This window comes from Muntiacus reevesi, chromosome 7 (assembly GCF_963930625.1).
Source record: "Muntiacus reevesi chromosome 7, mMunRee1.1, whole genome shotgun sequence".
Taxonomy (NCBI): domain Eukaryota; kingdom Metazoa; phylum Chordata; class Mammalia; order Artiodactyla; family Cervidae; genus Muntiacus; species Muntiacus reevesi.
Genome location: NC_089255.1, coordinates 69046468 through 69068827, shown reverse-complemented (window position 1 = coordinate 69068827; position 22360 = coordinate 69046468). Strand labels below are relative to the sequence as shown.

The following is a 22360-nucleotide window of genomic DNA, read 5'->3' as shown; positions in this document are numbered from 1 at the left end:
TAAGGAGGAGGTTAAAGGAAGGAAATATTGAGGCTCTGAGTGTTCACAGGAGATATGACAATAGGAATAAGTGTCTATGTCCTCTTCTACTATATCAGGAAGTAAGTAGGAAAAAATTTAAGAGAGAAAAGGAAAAAAATTTTATAAAGAAAAAATTTTTCAGAAAGAAAATTTTAAAGGAAGAGGAAAAAGTGAAAATGAATTAAAAATGGTTGATTCCGAAGAGTCACACACAGGGATGGCAGCAGCATTGGGGAGCACCTTACTTCTGATTTTGGTCATAAGCCTTAAAATAGTATTTGGCTTTTAAAACCAGGCATATGTCTTATTTTCTTTTATTTAAAGAACATTGTGAGTAGTTATTTTTTCTCTCTTTTTTTATAGCACAAAAAGATGAACAAAATTTACTGAATAATAATATTTCTCAACTTACAAGAGACTTTGTAAGATACATTAACAACACGGTAAAGCATCAATATATTCATTCTTTTTTTTTTATTAGAATATTGGTGTATATAGACTTACTTACCTAGCACCGCTAGAGTCTTTAAGAAAGTCGCATTGTTTAAACTTACCCTATTAAACCAAAGTTTCGAAATTTTTAGTCACAGCATACACACTTGTATATATATACACACATGTGTATATATATGTGTGTGTGTATATATATATATATATATATATATATATATATATGTTCAGTTCAGTTCAGTAGCTCAGTGGAGTCCGACTGTTTGTGACCCAATGGACCGCAGCATGCCAGGGCTTCCCTGTCCATCATCAACTCCTGAAGCCTGCTCAAACTCATGTCCATCGAGTCAGTGATGCCATCCAGTGATCTCACCCTCTGTCGTCCCCTTCTCCTCCTGCCCTCAATCTTTCCCAGCATCAGGGTCTTTTCCAATGAGTCAGTTCTTCACATCAGGTGGCCAAAGTAGTGGAGTTTCAGCTTCAGCATCAGCCCATCCAACGAATATTCAGGCCTGATTTCCTTTAGGATTGACTTGTTTTGATCTCCTTGCAGTCCAAGGGACTCTCAAGAGTCTTCTCCAACACCACAGTTCAAAATCATCAATTCTTTGGCTCTCAGCTTTCTTTATAGTCCAACTCTCACATCCATACATGACTACTGGAAAAACCATAGCTTTGACTAGCTGGAAATTTGTTGGCAAGGTAATATCTTCACTTTTTAATATGCTGTCTAGGTTGGTCATAACTTTTCTTACAAGGAGGAAACGTCCCTTAATTTCATGGCTGCAGTCACCATCTGCAGTGATTTTGGAGCCCCCCAAAATTAAGTCTCTCACTGTTTCCATTGTTTCCCCATCTATTTGCTATGAAGTGATAGGACCAGATGCCATGATCTTAGTTTTTTGAATGCTGAGCTTTAAGCCAACTTTTTCAGTCTCCTCTTTCACGTTCATCAAGAGGCTCTTTAGTTCTTCGCTTTCTATCATAAGGGTGGTGTCTTCTGTGTATCTGAGATTATTGATATTTCTCCCAGAAATCTTGATTCCAGCTTGCTTCATCCAGTCCAGCATACTGCATGATGTACTCTGCATATAAGTTAAATAAACAGGGTGACAATGTACAGCCTTGACGTACTCCTTTCCCAATTTGGAACCAGCCCCTTGTTCCATGTCCAGTTCTAACTGTTGCTTCTTGACCTGCATACATATTTCTCAGGAGGCAGGTAAGGTGGTCTGATATTACCATCTCTTTAAGAATTTTCCAGTTTGTTGTGATCCACACAGTCAAAGGTATAGCGTAGTCAATAGAGCAGAAGTAGATGTTTTTCTGGAACTCTCTTCCTTTTTCTATGATCCAATGGTTGTTAGCAATTTGAGCTCTGGTCCCTCTGCCTTTTCTAAATCCAACCTGAACATCTGGAAGTTCACGGTTCATGTACTGTTGAAGCCTGGCTTGGAGAATTTTGAGTATTACCTTCCTAGAGTGTGAGGTGAGTGCAATTGTGTGGTAGTTTGAACATTCTTTGGCATTGCCTTTCTTAGGGATTGGAATGAAAACTGACCTTTTCCAGGTCTGTGGCCACTGCTGAGTTTTCCAAATTTGCTGGCATATTGAGTGCAGCACTTTCACAGCATCCTCTTTGAGGATTTGAAATAGCTCAACTGGAATTCCACCGCCTCCACTACCTTTGTTCATAGTGATGCTTCTTAAGGCCCACTTGACTTCGCTTTTCAGGATGCAAGGTCTGGCTCTAAGTGAGTGATCACACCATTATGGTTATCTGGGTCAATGAAGATCTGTTTTGTATAGTTCTTCTGTGTATTCTTGCCACCTCTTCTTAATATCTTCTGCTTCTGTTAGGTCCACACCATTTCTGTCCTTTATTGTGCCCATCTTTGCTTGAAATGTTCCCTTGATATCTCTAATTTTCTTGAAGAGATCTCTAGTCTTCCCCATTCTATTGTTTTCCTCTCTTTCTTTGTGTTGATTGCTGAGGAAGGCTTTCTTATCTCTCCTTGCTATTACTTGGAACTCTGCATTCAAATGGGTATACCTTTCCTTTTCTCCTCTGTCTTTCACTTCTCTTCCTTTCTCAGCTATTTGTAAGGCCTCCTCAGACAACCACTTTGCCGTTTTCACATTTCTTTTTCTTGAGGATGGTCTTGATCACTGACTCCTGTACAACGTCATGAACCTCCATTCATAGTTCATCAGGCAGTCTGTCTATCAGATCTAACCCCTTGAATCTGTTATTACCACTGTATAATCATAAGGGATTTGATTTAGGTCATACCTGAATGGTATAGTGGTTTTCCCCACTTTCTTCAATTTCAGTCTGAATTTGGCAATAAGGCGTTCATGATCTGAGCCATAGTCAGCTCCCCATCTTATTTTTACTGACTGTATTGAACTTCTCCATCTTTGGCTACAAAGATATAATCAACCTGATTTCAGTATTGACCACCTGGTGATGTCCACTTGTAGAGTCTTCTCTTATGCTGTTGGAAGAGGGTGTTTGCTATGACCAGTGTGTTCTCTTGGCCAAACTCTATTAGCCTTCACCCTCTTCATTTTGTACTCCAAGGCCAAATTTGCCTGTTACTCCAGGTATCTCTTGACTTCCTACTTTTGCATTCCAGGATTCTATGATGAAAAGGGCATCTTTTTTGGCTGTTAATTCTAGAAGGTCTTGTAGACCTTCAAAGAACAGTTCAGCTTCAGCTTTTTCAGCATTACTGGCTGGGGCATAGACTTGGCTTACTGTGATATTCAATGGTATGCCTTGGAAACAGACAGAGGTCATTCTGTCGTTTTTGAGAATGCACCCAAGTACTGCATTTCAGACTTTTTTGTTGACTATGATGCTACTCCATTTCTTCTAAGGTATTCTTGCCCACAGTAATAGATACAATGGTCACCTGAATTAAATTCACCCATTCCAGTCTATTTTATTTCAGTTCAATTCAGTTCAGTCACTCAGTCATGTCCATCTCTTTGTGACCCCTTGGACTGCAGCACATCAGGCTTCCCTGTCCATCACCAGCTCCCAGACCTTGCTCAAACTCATGTCCATTGAGTTGGTGATGCTATCCAACCATCTCATCCTCTGTCATCCCCTTCTCCTGCTTTCAATCTTTCCCAGCATCAAGGTTTTCTCCAATGAGCCAGTTCACTGATTCCTAAAATGTCTATGTTCACTCTTGCTATCTCCTGTTTGACCCCTTCCAATTTACCATGAATCATGGACCTAACTTTCCAGTTTCCTAGGCAATATTGTTCTTTACAACTTTGGACTTTACCGCCATCACCAGTCACATCCACAACTGGGTATTGTTTTCACTTTGTTTCACTTTCTCTTCATTCTTTCTGGGGTTATTTCTCCACTCTTCTACAGTAGCATATTGGGCAACTACCGACCTGGAGAGTTCATCTTTCAGTGTCATATCTTTTTGCCTTTTCATACTGTTCATGGAGTTCTCAGGGCAAGAATATTGAAGTGGTTTGCCATTCCCTTCTCCAATGGACCTCATTCTGTCAGTACTCTCCACCATGACCCATCCATCTTGGGTGGCCCTACATGGCATGAGTTAGAGAAGGCTGTGGTCCATGTGATCAGCTTGATTAGCTTTCTGTGACTGTGGTTTTCATTCTTTCTGCCCTCTGAAGAATAAGGATAAGAGGCTTCCTGATGGGAGAGACTGACTGTGGGGGAAACTGGGTCTTATTCTGATGTTTGGGGCCATGCTCAGTACAACTTTAATCCAATTTTCTGTTGATAGGTGGAACTGTGTTCCCTCCCTGTTGGCCTGAGACCAATGGCGGAGGTAGTGAAGTTAATGGAGACATCCTTCAAAAGGTCCTGTGCACACACTGCCACACTCGGTGTCCCCGACCCTGAAGCAGGCCATTGCCTACCCATGCCTCTGCTGGAGACATATATATATATATATATATATGTATGTACGTATACATATATACATGTGTGTATGTGTCGAGGGAGAGAGATCAGCTTAGAAGCGATTAACGTGTAACCTGTTACCACTGGAAAATCACTCACTGGGGGAGGGTTCATTTTCCTTACTTAAAAGGTGCCATGCATGCTAAATTGCAGTAGTTGTGTCTGACAATTTTGTGACCCAAGGACTGTAGCCTGCCAGGCTCCTCTGTTCATGGAGAGTCTCCAGAAAGAATACTAGAGTGGGTTGCCATGCCCTTCTCTAGGGGATCTTCCTGACCCAGGGATTGAACACACATCTCCTGTGTCTCCTGCCTTGCAGGCAGATTCTTTGTCACTGAGCCCCTGGGAAGCCCTATTTAAAAAGTAGAGATCGGATTATGCTTTCTAAGCTTCTTTTCATATCTGTTATTCTGGTAAATTCCTATGAAGACAAGGATAATGGGCAAAGGTTGTAGGGGTTAGAAGAATGAATGAAACAGAAGCAGTTAAATGGATGTTTACTACCTTTTAACAGTTTATAATCAATAGTTAGTGATAAACATATGTATGTGGAGTTGATTAAACATAAAATGTATTCTTTGAGATTCACTGATATCAAAAGTAACTTTTAATGTGTTATGGAAATAGAAAAATATGAAGGGGAAAATTACAAGTATACTATATATATGAGCTTGTCCATTGGCTCAGCGGTAATAAAGAATCTGCCTGCCAATGCAGGAGATACAGGAGTTTCGGGTTCAATCCCTGGGTTGGGAAGACCCCCTGCAGAAGGAAATGGCAAACCACTCCAGTATATGGCGTGGGAAATTCCATGGACAGAGGAGCCTGGTGGGCCACAGTCCATGGGATTGCAGAAAAGTCAGACACTGCTTAGTGACTAAACAACTAACAGAACAACATATTATATATATAATTCTATTTTCCTAATAGGATGCTGCTACGGGCAATTATACAATATACAAAGATTTTGTGATTTATAACAGTGTAATAATTTAAAACTGACTGGAGAATTCAGAAAAATCCATAAAGTAATATTCTTTGAGAAATAGCAAATATCCAATCCTCCCTGAAAGAGCCTCAATAAATTCTACTCCCTTCTTCCCCATTTTGCCAGGCCATTGTTTGTATATCAGGATATATTCTATTTTGTGAAATTGTCTCAATAGCTTGACTTTGGCTCTTAACTTGGGATCTGTAGACTTCCTTCCCAGAGTCCATTAGCTTTGTAGTTAATATAAAGTTTTCCAAGGGAAGATGTTCATAGCCTCTCCTGATGGTCATGGAATTATAGTCGTCCCTTTAGCCATATAAGTTTGAATTGCGTGTGTCCATATATTTGTGAATTTTTTTTTTTCAATGAATGCTCTATACGGTCCGTGGTTGGTTCAATCAGGAGATGTGAAACGGGTAATAGAGTACCAATTGTAAAGTTATACCCAGATTTTTGACTGGGCGGGAGTTGGTGCCGCTCACTCCCGCATTGTTCAAAGGTCAGCTGTAATTAGAACCCTTCTCTGAATGTGGTGCAGGCAACTTAATACACTGGTGCCCTGCTAGTTGAAATCTGTAAGTTAATTGTGGATTTTATGTTTGAGCAGAAGGAACTGAAGCAGGAGTTGAAACAGTTAAGAGAGCGTGAAAGCTATAAAACCAAAGCTCATTTTGAAACTCTAAAAAGCTTAGAAAATGAAATCTATTTACATGACCTAAAAACAGATGCTTTGATCCTGGAAAATGAAAGATTAAAAGAGGTAAGTTCAAGAGCACTTTACTTTGTACAATGGTCATGGTTGATTTCCATCTCTGTACTAGTTATGAGAGAAAAGGAGAGAATAACTCTTGAAACTTTCTAAGTGAAACTTAAAGTACACAGAGAGAAGTGCCCAAATCATACACAGTAATGAACACACTGAATAACCAACACCTAGATCAAGAAACAAAGCATCCATCGACAGAATCCAGATACTGTCTTCTATGTCTTCTGTGGGCCTTCCTGTCATTGACCTTCCCACAATATACTACATCATATACTATACTCTCCCACAATATGCTATACTGACTTTTAACACTATAGAGTTCTGCCTGTTTTTGAACATTATATGAATGGAATGATACAGTACACATTCTTTTGCCAGAAATTATGTTTCCCAGGTTTCTTCTTATTATTGAGTGAAGGTACAGTTCATTCATTCTTAGTTCTGTATTGTATTGTACTGTTTGTATGTATTGTATTCCATTGTATACCTATGCTATAGTTTATACACTCTGCTGTTGGTGGGGGTTTGGCGAGTTTCTAATTTGGACTACTACCATGAAAATTCTATTCCATGTATTTTGATGAATGTAGTTACATATTTCTTTGGGGTAAACAGCTCAAGTGGAATTCTAGAGCCATAGAGGGGCTTATGGTCTGCCTTAGTGCACACTGGCAGTCTCCCAAGGACACGGCAGTAACTGCCACTCCCTTCTGTAGTGAGAGAGTGTAGTTATTCCTGATTCTAAGCAAAACTCAGCCTTTTTCAACTTAATCATTCCGGAGGGTGTGTAGAGGTGATCCACTGTGGTTTTAATTTGCATTTTCCTGATGATTCAGGAAATGATTCGTATGTTGTTTGCTACTTGCAGACCCGCTTTGTGAAGGATCTGTTCAGTCTTGTGACCGTTTTAGAAGTTAGATTGTTTCAGATTGATTGTAGTTCTTTTTATAGCAAAGGAATTTGTTCATCCAACCCCTAAAATGAAAGTCTCAGTCTCAAAAGATTAAGTTTTGCTTATTTATACTTAAGATTTACTTATTTGAGTCTGTCACTCAGTAGTAACCCTGTAGTGTGACTTTGGGCAGTCTTACAGCACTAAGACTCTAAATGGCAACAATTATCTATCGAATATCATGTGTTTTTTGGTATAATTAAATGACATAAGAGATATGAGTCTACTTTGAAAAGGTAGAGTACTCCACAGAGCCCAGGTACCATTGGTAGTAACCCACACAGATCCAACATCTTCATCCTTCTAGCCTTGAAACAACCTTCTAAGGAATTTCATCCACCTATGAAATATTCCACAAGACTGCCTTCCTATCAAGATGAGGTAGATTATTTATTTAGTTGGAATTTTCATTGCTATTTTGGTAATGGGTAAGCAAATGGATGACTATGTGAAACATTGATTCTAAAAGTCCTGCTTTGGATTCAAGGTCCATCTACTAGGCCCTGGATGACCCTATGCTTATATCTTATTCATTCATCACTCTGTGTTTTGATGATCTCATCCCTTCATTCAACAAACATTTTAAGCATCACTGAGTCCCAAGTTCTAGGGAAGAAACAGTGAACACAAATATGGGTAAGACACTGTCCCAAACCCTTAGAAAGCTCATAGTCTGGCTTGGGAGACAGGTATACAAATGGATAATTACAATTTGGTTGTTAAGTGTGACAATCCACCCAGGGCACATATACATAGTCACCCAGAGCACAAGCATTTAATCACACCAGGTGAGGAGCTCCAGGAAAAAATCTGACCTGGTGCCATTAGCATAGAGGTAGGATTTACACCTGGGAGATAGTGAGATTCCTTGAGGACAGTTAATGAGAACAGTGAAGTGTGAACAGAGTTTGGAAGAAAGACAATTTTGAAAGAGGAAACAGTAGAAGTGGAGCCAAAAAGGGGGACTAAAAGACCGAAAAGGGGACTAATAGAGAGTTACAGGAAGCCACCTGAACTAGTCAAGTCTATAAACAGTGATCCGTGTTCAAAGAGAGCAAGAATGATGACTTGGATTTGGCTTACGGTAGCTTTCACTTAGATTTACTAGAAAACCTGCCAACCAGCTGTGCAAAGACTGACACAGGGTCCAGGCTGCAGGAGAGCCCCTCTGGCACGTGCTTATGAGCAGTCCTACGGAGCAGGTCCATGTCTGCTCCTGGGGCACTGGGACCATTTCTCAGATTTTTATCAGCAATTTCTAGAGTTTGACAATTTCTCTCTTGAAACAGGGCCAGTGCCTACTTTATATTCCGAAGCCCACGTTTTCAGAGTTCCCAGACTTTAGGTTCCCGAGCACTGGGTAGTTAGAACAGAAAGCCATGTCTCTGATATCCAGACCACCGCTGTCACTGTCACCCAACCCAACGAAACAGCCAACTAGAGTGAGCAATTCCACAGGGTCTCCTGACTTGATAATTCGTCTCTCTGAGGTCCTGGGAATCCCTCCAGTGAGGCAACATTGCTGCCTTGTAGCATATACTGAACACACATTTTTCCAAAAGGATAATTTTTTTTTTCTGTGGAAACAGTGCATTTAGGCAGCATACTTTTTGGTTCATTTTTGTGGCAAATTCAGAATATCATGTTTATTTGGGTGAAGTTGAAATGCTTACTAGGAAGCAAAGTCCTTTCTTTCCCTCACCAGAATATTAACTTAGCAAGGGCTATGTTGACCACTGTCACCTTTGCAGCTAGAATGGTAGGACACACAGAGGAGGGATCAATAAATGTTTGCTAAGTGACTGCACAGATAACTAACCTACTAGTTAACCTTCAACAGCTTAAAGCAACCACACACCTTTACTTTTCAGTATATTGCATACCTAAAGGACACCATAGAGCAATACAAAAGGGGAGAAGAAGACATCATGCGCTCCTCAAGTGACCTGTCCTGTCAGCTGACAGATCTTCAGAGTAAGTAATGTGTCATGAGTGACCTTTTATATATAAAAAAATCAAGTGCTGTTTTGTTTAAATCGATGTTACTGGTTTGATATAATAAAATGTACCCATCTTTTTTTTTTTGTACCCATCTTAAAATGAGTTTTGACAGGTGTACATACCACCAAAACCACTACAAGAAAGATACGGAACACTTTCATCATTGAAAAGCATCCCTTGTGTCTCGTTATGATTGATTTCCCAGTCTACTTCCAGTTCCCAGAAACCACTGAAGTACAGTGCCTTCTGTCCTTGAGGATTAGATATAATGGAGTGATAGAACATGTACTGTTTTGTGCCTGGCTCCTTTTACTCAGAAAACTTTTTAAAGATCCATCTATGTTGTTGCATATATCATTGTTTGCTTTTTTTATAGCTGTATAGTGAAAGTGTGTTCGTCGCTTAGTCATGTATGACTCTTTGCGACCCCAGGGACTGTAGCCTGCCAGGCTCCGCTGTCCATGGAATTCTCCATGCAAGAATATTGGAGTGGGTTGCCATTCCCTTCACCAAGGGATCTACCTGACTCAGGGATCAAACCTGTGTCTCCTACTTTGCAAGGCAGATTCTTTACCGTCTGAGCTACCAGGGAAGTAGCTGTGTGGTAGTGGTCCTTTAAATGGATGTACCATATTTTGTTTATCCCTTCACTAGCTGAGGAACATTTGGATTGTTTCCATTTGAGGGTTACTATTTGTGTTTTTGAGCATATTTATTTTAGTTTCTCTTGGGTAAATACAAAGGAGGGGAATCACTGGATTTATAAGAAATGGCCTATTTGCCAAAGTAGTTGTACAGACTTATCATCCAAATAGCAGTGGGATACTCCAAATCCTCACCAGCACTTAAAATTGTCGGAACACTTAAAATTGTTGTCGTTTTAACCATTTACTAGCTATGAAATGGCATTTCCTCTTGATTAAGATTTTCTATTGACTAAGGTTGTTAAGTATCTTCTCATGTGTTTTTTTGGCCACTTACATGTCATTTTTTATGTCGTGTTGTTGACAAGTTATCTGTTACAACATGACAAGCATTACAGATTACTTTGCTCACAAATTGTCAGTTTGGTTAGAACTTAGTGGAGGCAGCTCCTGCTTGTCCTACCTGACATCAGCTGGAGCAACTTGAAGGCTGAGGGGTAATTCAGCCGCTGGAGCCTGGAGTCATCTGAAGACCCGCTCACTCGTGTGTCTGGGGTCGATGCTGGCTCTCAGCTGAATTCAGGGGAGACTGTTAACCAGAACACCTCTATGTGGCCTCTCCATATATGTAGTTGCTTGACCTGCTGTGTTTCAAAAACTAACATTCCAAGAAACAGCGTAGAAATTCAAGGCATTGTGACTTGACCTGAAAAGTCGGTGCCACGTGTTTTTCCAAATCTTTTGCCCATTGCTTTGTGTTCTTTGTGTTTCTCATCGAGTTAAAATATTTATATAGTCTGGAAGTGAGTCCTTTGTCAGTCTAAGGCTTGACTTTTCATTTTCTTAACGGTGCCCTAGAAAAAGGTTTAAAATTTTCTTTTGAGCAAAGTCTGCTTTATCTAGTTTGTCTTTTTAGCATTGGTATGTTTTGTGTCCTTTTTTGCCTAAGCCTAGTTCTCGGAGTTTTTCCTAAGTTTTCTCTATTAGTTTTTCAGTTCAGTTCGGTTCAGTCACTCAGGTGTGTCCAACTCTTTGCAATCCCATGGACTGCAGCACGCCAGGCTTCCCTGTCCGTCACCAACTACTTTTTAGCTTTAATGTCTAGATCCCTGGTTCAAGTTAACTCTTTCATATGGTATGAGGTAAGGGTTGAAATATAAGGGTTTTCTCTTATGCATATTCAGTTGTTCCAGCACCATTTTTGAAAAGACTTTCCTTTTAGCACTGTATTACTCAATGACTTTTTTAAACAATCAGTTTTATGAATCTGTTCCTTTATTCTAAGTATCTGAATTTATACCAACATCACACTGTCCTGGTTGCTATAGTTTCATATTCAATCTGGAAATCATGTAATGCAAGTTCTTCTCATTTGTGCTTCTCTGTTAGAATCATTTTGGCTATTTTAGATACTTTTATTTCCATATAAGCTTTAGAATTAGCTTATTAATCTACATACATGCATACCCCTGCTGGGATCTAAATTGAGTTTGTGCTGAATCTGTAAATCAATCTGAGGAGAATTTACATCTTAACAAAGTGAAGACTTCCAATCCAAGAATACAGTATATACCTCCATTTATTTAGAACTTACTTAATTTTTCTCAGCAAGATTTCACAGCTGTTAGTGTCGTTTCAGAGGTCCTCAAGACCATCCTCAGCCCCGGTGATTAGCTGTAAGGATTCATAGGACTCAGACGTTGTTATACTTGATGGTTATTGTCTGTTACAATGAAGGATACCGAGTAAATTCAGCGAAGGGAGAAGGGCCTGGTGGAGACTAGGTGCAAGCTTGCAGGTGACCTCTCCCGGTGGAGTTACAATAGAGTTCCATCCCAGTGGTATGCATTTAATTCCCCCAGCACTGGTGTGTGACACATGCGAACTGGTGCCAGGCAGGGGAGCTGACAGGGCTGGGTGTGTCCAGGGTACTTGTTGGAGGGGGTCAGGCATACAGGCGTGCATTGCCTTTGTGAATGACCTCAGCGACTCAAGCAGCCACTGAGGTGCTGAGGTGGTGTTTTCCTTTACAAGGTTAGTGTGGAAAATTGCACTGATTGATTTTGGAATGTCAAACCAATCTTCCACTCCTGCAATAAGATCCACTTTTTCAAAAGCAGTTACTGTTTTCATATTTTGCTGGATTTGATTTGTTAATCTTTGAACAGATTTCCGTGTCTGTGTGCACGCCTGCCTTGCTCAGCTTGCACCCCCCCTCCCCCAGGAGAGCCCAGTGACCAGAGGAGGGCTCCTTTCTTTCAGGCATCACTGTTCTGTGTTGCCCATTCTCTAGTAACTGAAAACTGGATATTGCAGCAGATTTATTTGTTTTATATATTTAGTCCCATTTTCTCCTTTTTTACAGTGGGAGGGTGAGTGTTAGTCTGACATTTCAGAAGTTGAAACTTATAGATAAAAATGACTTTTGAGAAACAAATAGCATTACTTTAATAAAAGGTTCAAATTATTTCAGTAACCTTTGCATTTTAAAAATCTTTAATTTAGCACAATATTCGGATTTGTGGGCTGAATTTTGGACTACACTTAAGGTGAGCTTTTTTGTGTTCCTTTCATAAGTTATCATATTTATAAGATGTCTACCTACCTAATAAGTATGTGTGTAAGGAAGGAAGACACAGCTCATGTGATCATCACATCCTAAAATGTGTCCTTTGTGCTGCTAGAAAACAAATCTCAACTGAATCAGTTTTAAAGACTTTATTGGCTTTGTGCAACACGTCACAAACCAGGCAGTGTTTTAGCTAGCAGACAGGAAGAAGCTCTGAGGAGTTGTACATAATGAAAAACTTTTATAGGCAGAGGAAGCAAGAACAAGGAAGTCATTCCAGGCAAAAATGGCAGGTTCCGTATTGCAAGGCCACTTCCCATTCGGGGATGGCAGGGATCGACCAGGCAGATTACCGATTTAGTGCTGATCAGGTAGTTCCTGATGGACTGGTTAAGATTCCATTTCTGATAGAACTGAAAGTAATTAAGTCTCTCAGTTTGGTGACGTGGGATTTAGTGTAAGTGACTCCATTTTGGGCCTGTTGTCTTATTCTTTAGAATATAAAATGTCATTTTGAAATCTTAATCTTTTGGGAAGCTATCTTCCCACTCTACCACTTCAGCTAAAGTGGGAATGACATTTTTATTTCCAAGCATAAACGGAAGACAGATTATTTTAGGACAAATTTGTCAGTTCTGAACTCTATCTTTCCTCCACATTTTACCAGCTATGCACCATCTCCATCTCTCCCTGCTTTAGAAGCAGGTAGACTAGAATATAAATCCTGGTTCTTCTACTTTCTAAGTACCTGAAGATTACCTGTGATCCTTGTTTAACCCTTAAACAGAGGCTAAGAGAAGTGCTAGTAATACCTTTTTTAGATGAAGCTACTGAGACTCAGACAATTGAAGTGACTTGCCCAAGACCAGGCTGTAGCCCTCCAGGCTCCTCTGTCCATAGAATTCTCCAGGCAAGAATACGGAGTGGGTGGCCATTCCCTTCTCCAGGAGATCTTCCCAACCCATGGACTGAACTCAGGTCTTCTGCATTTCAGGCAAATTTTTTACCGTGTGAGCCACCAGGAAAGCCCACTGATGAACTTCGGGGATTTAAAGCTCAGATCTCCCTGATTGCAAAGTTCTTTCTCTTACGCTGCAAGGCACTGAATCGCCTCTGCAGTTCTGCGGTGCTCCTAAGATGAGCTGGCTTTTTTATGCCGCCGCCGCCACCACCTCTATTACCCTACCCAGTTAAAATTTTGAGTTCAGTGAGCATTCTATTAAATCTCATTTGTTAGTCCACTTTTCTGACATCCTTTACAGAACTTTGTGAATTTTCTGTGTACAGACACTTACTTTACACAACTAGTACCAATAATGTGTATGTATTTTTGTCTTGTGCATGACTCACTTGTACAAGATATTTTTATTTATTTTGTTGCTATTTATATTCACATACCCCCAAATGCTATTTTTTTTTAAGGAACTGGTAGAAAGTGCTAATGAGATCTTGAGAGAAATAAAAAATCTGATAGACAAGCTGTGTGAAAGAGATGAAAAAATTGAGCAAATCAGTATTTTGCTTCAATCAGACCTTGAAGAGATGCGTAGTCTTATGGAACAGGAATCGGAGACAAACTTTCTCAGTAAGTAACATCTCAAGAACTTTCTGCTATTTTACTGTCACTGGTGACATCAAAAATAGCCCCCCAAAAGAATGCCAACCAGTAATTTAGTTATCCGCAATAATCTATTCCCAGTAATATCACATATGTTCACTGAATGTTGATTCTCATTTGTGGGATTGAATATGGCAATGTAGCAGTGTTGGGCAAGCCTCCCTTTCATCTTAGTCTCCTAAATAACTGAATCTCAACTTCTTTCTGATTTTTAAAAATATTCCTCCCCCCAAATCTTTTTAAACTCTTTTACCTGCTTCCTTGTCTTCTTAAAAGAAGATATTGAACATCATTTTGCCCTTTCTTCCTGAGCTGAGTTTAACATTAGAAACAGAAACTGTTGCCTTCTCTGAAAGTCTAATGATGCTTTCTGGATCTTCTGATATGTTAACACATCGATTATAACACAACTGACTCACGAGCAAGCAATGCAGTCTTCAACCTTTATCCTCTAGAGTCATGCTAAACACCAGGGCCTCAGAACTCTGTCCATACCAGGTCTGCAGTGAGAAGCAGAAGTGAACCCTGGGACAATACAGCCCAGGGATCGATCCCAGGGCTGGAATCCCTTGAAAAGGTGGGATGGTGGAGGTAGAGGGCGCTGTCAGGAGGAAGGAGAATAGAGCATAGGGGAGAGATGGAGAGGTGAAATGAAAATAGTATCATCTGACAAGTGTAAAGATCTATTAGAGGTTATTAAGATTTAAGAGCATCATCATTAGATAAACCATACTAAAGGTGAGCTGTAAAAAATAAAATAAGTGAAATAAAAGTAAAATGAAAGAAAGTGGCACAATTAAAAACATCTAGATATTTGGTTAAAAAAAACCCAAAAAACAAAAAACACAGTGTTCTGAGGGTGTTGCTTGATAAAAGAAATAATGTTTTAGCAGCCACTAAGGAATTTTGTGGGTGAATCTTCTTATCAACCAAAAAGCTGTGTTTGTCATTATGTTCCACCTTGATGATACTTATTATGTCTGCATGCTCAGAGGCTTCAGTCGTGTCAGACTCTGTGATCCTATGGACTGAAGCCCGCCAGGCTGCTCTGTCTGTGGGATTTCTCAGGTAAGAATACTGGAGCTGGTTGCCATTTCCTCCTCCAGGGGATCTTCCTGACCAAGGGGCTGAACCTGCGTCTCCTGCACTGCAGGCAGATTTTTTTACCCCTGAGCCACCAGGGAAGCCCCTATACTTATTATATATTATTGCACAAAGGGTCTTTGTGCATCTTGCTTAACTCAGCATTTTCTTTGTTAGGTCAGGCCAACCCTAGTAACTGTAGATCAAGTAGACTTTTAAGAGCTAAATAGTTTCTTCAATTGCACTGTTTTCACATGAGAAAATCTTCCTTTTTTGTCTGAAACCTGATAGAATATTTACATTGGAGCAAATTTAAATGTATTATGTTGTAAAGCTAAACCCCCTTTCTTGTATTTTGAGACCTGATAACCTATTGAAAGTGGAGGATTGCAACATGGAAATAATGGAAGGTCCCCCAAATGAGAACAAGCCGAGGCATAAAGCTTGGTAGAACAAGGGAGTCAGTGTCACCATCACTTGTTTTTGGCAGAGATTCAGAGGCAGGCAGGGGAGTGGGAGAGGTTTAGTGTTGGGGGTGGGGAAAAGGAAAACTTCGGTTGTGTTCTGACTGGAGGTTGTTGGCTTTGGAAAGTTGGCAACAGGCTGACTAGAAGCTGGATAGATTAGTGGAAGCCTATGTGATAGATTAGTGAGCATATTTGGCTCTTCTCTGGTTGGTCCTGAGTTAGAAGAAGGGTTATAAAGGAGGGAAGTTGGCAGTCATTGATCAAATTATGACTATTCTGGGCTAATTGAGTATATGGTCAATTCATGGGTCTATTGTCAGGTATGGTCTGGCCATTGTCAGTTTGTATATTCCATTTTTCAGCATGGATTTTAATTTTTACTTCCATTTCAATTTAAGATATCATGTACAGAAGAGAGTAGTATTGATAGTTGCTTTGTGTGAAAACCAACCCAAATAAAATATAAATAATGGGCTTCCCTAGTGGCTTAGCTAGTAAAGACCCTGCCTGCCATTGCAGGAGATGCAAGAGACATGGGTTCAATCCCTAGGTGGAAAAATCCCCTGAAGAAGGAAATGACAACCCACTCCAGTAGTCTTGCCTGGAAAATTCTCTAGACAGAAGAGCCTGGCAGGCTACAGTCCATGGGATCACAGAGTCGGACGCAACTGCACACACATGGGTCAATCCAATCAGTATACATGACTCTTAAGCTGTGCTTATTCTAGGCAACTGGAACAAGTTCCAGTTAATATTAATTATGAAATATTGCAAGTATGAAAAGCATAAAAGTCACACACACACATATACACACCATCAGGCAAAAATTTTAACATTTTTGCCATGTTATGGTATTCCTGCCACACAGAACAAGAACATAATTGTTGCTGTTCAGTTGCTCAGTCGTGTCTGACTCTGCAACCCCAGGGACTGCAGCATGCTAGGCTTCCCTGTCCACCACCGACTCCCAGAGTTTGCCCAAACTCATGTTCATCAAGTTGGCGATGACATCCAATGACCTCATCCTTTTTCATCCCCTTCTTCTTCTGCCTCCAGTCTTTCCCGGCATCAGGGTCTTTTCAAATGAGTCAGTTCTTCGGATCAGGTGGCCAAAGTGTTGGAATCTCAGCTTCAACATCAGTCCTTCCAATGATTATTCAGGACTGATTTCCTTTAGGATGGATTGGTTTGATCTCCTTGCAGTCCAAGGGACTCTCAAGAGTCTTCTCCAACACTGCAGTTCAAAAGCATCAATTCTTCGGTGCTCAACTTTCTTTATGGTCCAACTCTCACATCCATACTTGACTACTGGAAAAATTTAGTTATCTTTTAAATTTTCTGTCTGATATTGTACACATCATTATATATATTTATAATGTATTAATAGACTGGGGCACATGATACAAACTCAATAGAGTTTGGAGAGCACTCACCTCAATTTCCGATGATCACAGGTTTTGCTCAGGTTGTCATTTTAACCAAACCACAGACTGCAAGGAAAGTTTGTTGTAGTCTGATGAAAACTTTAGAGAAATTGAAGCTTGGAGGCTTTTAGTTTTAAACTCCTCCCCTATTCTCACTTGCTGCCTGTGTTCCTAGATATCAACAATGTTGTGGAGATTTCTGAGCAAGTCTTGCCTACAACAAGGGTCACTAAACTACAACCAAGGGGCCAAACCTACTGCCTCCTATATTTGTAGGGCTCAGAACTAAGAATGGTTTTTGTATTTTCAAATGGTTAGAAAAAATCAAAAGGATAATATTGGCCAGTACCAGATTCAATAACCTTAGATATGAGATGACACCACCCCTTGGCAGAAAGTAAAGAAGAACTAAAGAGCCTCTTGATGAAAGTGAAAGAGGAGAGTGAAAAACCTGGGTTAAAACTCAACATTCAAAAAAGTAAGATCATACCATCTAGTCCCATCACTTCATGACATATAGATGAGGAAACAGTGGAAACAGTGACAAACTTTATTTTCTTGGTTTCCAAAATCACGGCAGATGGTGACTGCAGCCATGAAATTAAAAGATGCTTGCTCCTTAGAAGAAAAGATATGACCAACCTAGACAGCATATTAAAAAGCAGAGACATTACTTTGCCAACAAAGGTCCATCTAGTCGAAGCTATGGTTTTTCCAGTAGTCATGTATGGATGTGAGAGTTGGACCATACTGATTCATGTCAATGTATGGCAAAAACCATTATAATATTGTAAAGTAATTAACCTCCAATTACACTAAATTAATTACAAAAAAAAGAAGATGGCTGAGCACCTAAGAACTGATGCTTTCAAATTGTGGTGCTGGTGAAGACTCTTTGAGAATTCCTTGGACAGCAAGGAGATCAAACCTGTCAATCCTAAAGGAAATCAACCCTAAATATTCACTGAAAGAAGTGAAGCTGAAGCTGAAGCTCCAATACTTTGGCCACCTGATACGAAGAGCCAACTCATTGGAAAAGACCCAGATACTTGAAAAGATAGAAGGCAGGAAGAGAAGGAGATTACAGAGAATGAGATGGTTGCATGGCATCACTGACTTGATGGACCTGAGTTTGAGCAAGCTCTGAGAGTTGGTGATGGACAGGGAAGCCTGGCGTGCTGCAGTCCAAGGGGTCGCAAAGAGTCAGCGATGACTGAATGACTGACCAACACCATCAACTAGAAAATTATATGAAATTCAAATTTCTATATGCAGAGATAAAGTTTTATTCAATCCCAGCCATGGTCATACATTCACACGTTACATTTGGCTGCTTTTGTGCTACAATGACAGGCACTGTGACAGGGACCCCCTGACTCACCCCACCTGAAGTATTTACCATTTAGGTGAGCAGTAGGTAAACAGTAGATGTTTGCCAAACTCTGTAAGGTACCTTTTCTTTTGATCACTCATGGAGTGGGTGCACTTTCTTGACAACATGGCAAACCCTAAGGATATATCCACTGAGACAAATAAGAGAATGAAGGATATGATGATTTCTTTGTTCTAGACCATTCAGTGATGAACAAGCTCTGTTATGTGATGCCTATTCTGTAAAAATTTAAATGTTCTCCTTTTGTGGTTGGAAATGAAAAGAATATCACTAAATTTTATGGGAAAAAATATATATTTCTACTGAATATATTTTCAGTCAATAGATTTTTGATTGGAGGAATTTCAATGTAAAAAGCCAGTACTGTTAGCAGCCACTGAAACGTTCCTAATTGGGCATACTGATACTTGAAATTCCTCCTGTTTTTAGGGTTGCATCCACATTTCACTATTAGCTCTAAACTGAATTCCAGAAGTATTTACTGAAGCCTATTTTGTGCCAAGTACCATGTTAGGCTCTAGGGTTATGGTGGTCAATGAAAACAGATAATCCCCACCAAATGGAACTCATAATCTAGCACAAAAGACTGCAAATATTAAAGGGCCATAGTATTTTTTGGCTTTGTCACACATGAGGTCTGTGTAGCATCTACTCAGGTCTGCCATCATTAGCAGAATTGTGCCTGCAGTTTGCCAACCCCTGACACAGTGGGAGAACCAAGAATTTATTAAGCAAATGTGTGTAAAGTCTCATGTCATAGGGATTTTACAGGTGGGGCATGAGAACCTGAGAGGGAGAGAGACTTGACCTGGTTAAGGAATTGGGAGAGAGATCTCTAGAGAACTGGAAATGGAGATGAGCTGTAAAGGAGCATGTCTGGGTTCTCCGACTCCACTTGTTTCTGCTCCTGTAGGCCTGGTACCACATGGGCTTTGGAGGTAGGTGGACCTGGGATCAAATTCCAACTCTGCTTCTTAACATATTATTTAACCTCCACCGTTTAGTTGCTCCAAGTGACTCAGTGGTAAAAAGAATCTGCCTGCAATGCAGGAGATGCAGGTTCAATCCCTAGGTAAGGAAGATCTGGAGAAGGAAATGGCAACCCGCTTCAGTATTCTTGCCTGGGAAATCCCATGCACACGGGAGCCTGGCAGGCTATAGTCCACGGAGTCTGAAAGAGTTGGACACAGCTTAGTGACTAAACAACAACTTTAGTTGCCGAGGTTGTTAAATATGGATGTTAACAGGAGTAATAAATGATACCTCAGACACAGATTAGGCACTGATGTCTGAAGTCTTCTTACCTCCTGAGGAGATAATAGGCCCCTTGAATTACTCTGAGCTACCAGCTCTTGGATATTTCGTATCATCGAATGGCTTCCGTCACTGGTGGACCTCTAGAGAAGCCCTTGATCTCCTCCAGCTTGACAGCCCTCTCTGGCACCCTCTTCTGGACACAGTGTATCACTGCAGCCCTGCGGGGTCCGGTGTGCTCCTGGTCACTGCACTAGCTGTATTAGCATACTGAACACCTTTGAGCCCCGCACTAGCCCAGCCTGCAAGCTTAGTCGCTCAGTTATGTCCCACTCTTTGTGGCCGTATGGACTGTAGCCTGTCCTCTGTCCATGGGATTCTCCAGGCAAGAATACTGGGGTGGGTTGCCATGCCCTCCTCCAGATCTTCCCAACCCAGGGATGGAACCCAGTCTCCTGCGTTGGCCGGCAGATTCTTTTACCACTGAACCACCTAGGAAACCCACTAGAGCACGTGGCTAGTTACTAAACTGAACACGACTCAGTCCCTGAACCTGAAAGCATATTCACTGTGAGAAACACACAAGTGAAGAGATGATTAGACTACAGTGGATTCTTCCGTCAGTAGCAACGAAGGGTAGAGGCACCTCTGTTCTTTGGGGTGTTGAGAGTACATGGGATGTCTTCCTGAAGGAGCAGTAGACGTGGACTGGCCAGGGAACAGTAATGATGTGCCTGAGTAGAGATCTGCTGGAGGTACTGGTTGGCAAGCATGAGGGATAGGCTTGGCAGAATGTGAAATGCCAAACTTCATCCTGAAAATTAAAATCATTACTTTTTGCTTTAATAGTCTTTCTTAGATAAATAAATTTTGGTGTATAGCAAACCTAATTAGCCTGCAAAGCTTATTTTTAAAGATGTATTTAAAATGTTTTAAACTTCCAAAAATCCTTGAGTATTATACCATATAGTATAATTTAGATAACGGATAACAATTTGTTTACTAATCAAATATCTTAACTTGATATGTGCTGTACAGAAGACATTTTTAGGCCAAGAGATATTTTTAGAGAAAGATATAAAAATTTGTGTAAGCTTTCTGTTAAAGTTATCTTTTTATGATTGTGATCAAAAGGACTTGATTATAATTATCTATATTTTGATCTCAGTTCTGGAAAAGAACCTGGTTATTGAAGCAGAATCAAATTTTCAGTAATAAATACTTAAAAATGTAATTCAGAAATTCTCTAAAGCTCTCTTAGAAAAATTAAGATCTGAGCTAGGAAGAGTTTAGATTTTAGTTTTCAAACATTTGAGTCACCTAGAGGAAGTTTTGGAGAAGGAAATGGCAACCCACTCCAGTGTTCTTGCCTGGAGAATCCCAGGGATGGGGGAGCCTGGTGGGCTGCCGTCTATAGGGTCGCACAGAGTCGGACACGACTGAAGGGACTCAGCAGCAGCAGCAGCAGGGAAGTTTTAAAATTTCCTCTGCTTAGCCAGACCAATTCACCACGAGTCTCTGGGGTGAGACCCACGAGTATTTTTAGAATTCTCTCTAGCTGGCTCCATTGTGCAGCCAAGTATGGAAAACCATCAGTTTTAGACAAATATATTAACAGTGTAATTGTTAAATTTATCAACTGACCCAAATTAAGAAAATTTTAGCTTTTAAATTACCTGTCCGGTGATTAGCAAAATATCTGCCATACACTGCAGCAGCGAGATCTAAGACAAAACTGTGTATTTTCAATGACTTATAAAAAATTATTTAGTAACCTGAGCAACCATAGCTGCTATAAATTATCCTAGTCTTGTTAAGGAAGCAAATTAAAAATGCAAATATGTATTAAGTATTTCTGAAATTTTTTGCATTTGAGGACTTGTATTACTTGCATGATTTCCCCTTTTGCATGCACATTTTTCTGCTAGAAGAGGACATTGGAAGGAAAGATAATTATTAAAATGACTCCAAACGTAGTGAGACAAAAAGATTGCCCTGGTAATCAGTTGCATGATCCCCCAGCACCCCCCCCCCTCTCCACGCCCCACCCTCTGCTCATTATACAATCGTCCAATTGAGGACTCTTGGGGAATTTAAAGTTGTAACTCCCTAAACTTCTGTAAGATACACGGAGAATTTTTACATTTGATTTATTCCTATAGAAAAGAAGAAACAGCGTCCTGTTAAAGTAATCCACGTCCCAGCAGTTCAATGTAGTATGAAAAAAACATCAACGAAGAAAAGCTAACAAAATACTGGACACAACTGCCGTGAATTCAAAAGGTACAAAACTACAGAAAAAGTGAGTGCACATTCTTTCATATTTTACAACTGTCAATGAGAGTCTTAAAAGTTTGAGATTTAATAACTCTTACCAAGGAGGAGAATCAGGAAATAACCTTCTGAATAATACAAACAGATAAACTAGGTCAGATTATTAAGTGCGAAAATCTTATTTTGCTTCCATGGTTGCAACCATGAGTCTCCTGAAGGCTTTAGAGCATAAAAATCACAGCACACATCAACAATCAACCACAGGAAAACCATCGGCTCCCTGGGTGGCGCTAGTGGTAAAGAACCCGCCTGCCAATGCAGTAGACCAAGAGACACTGATTCCATCCTTGGGTTGGGAAGATCCTCTGGAGAAGGAAATGGAAGCTCACTCCAGTGTTCTTGCCTGGAGAACCCCATGGACAGAGGAGCCCGGCAGGGTACAGTCCATAGGGTTACACCAAGTGGGACACGACTGAAGTGACTCAGCACAGGAAA

General features: G+C 40.3%; 1 protein-coding gene across 1 annotated transcript in view; it reads left to right on the top strand.

Annotated features, from left to right (window-relative positions):
* Window positions 1-22216, top strand: part of CCDC175 (coiled-coil domain containing 175) — a 72181-nt gene extending 49965 nt beyond the window's left edge. Inside the window, exons 15-20 of the mRNA XM_065940314.1 lie at window positions 385-464; window positions 6028-6180; window positions 9010-9112; window positions 12289-12332; window positions 13775-13937; window positions 21754-22216. Of these exons, the coding sequence (XP_065796386.1) occupies window positions 385-464; window positions 6028-6180; window positions 9010-9112; window positions 12289-12332; window positions 13775-13937; window positions 21754-21839 (629 nt within the window). The 3' untranslated portion in view covers window positions 21840-22216. The remainder of the gene's footprint in view (window positions 1-384; window positions 465-6027; window positions 6181-9009; window positions 9113-12288; window positions 12333-13774; window positions 13938-21753) is intronic.
* Window positions 22217-22360: the final 144 nt, after the last annotated feature.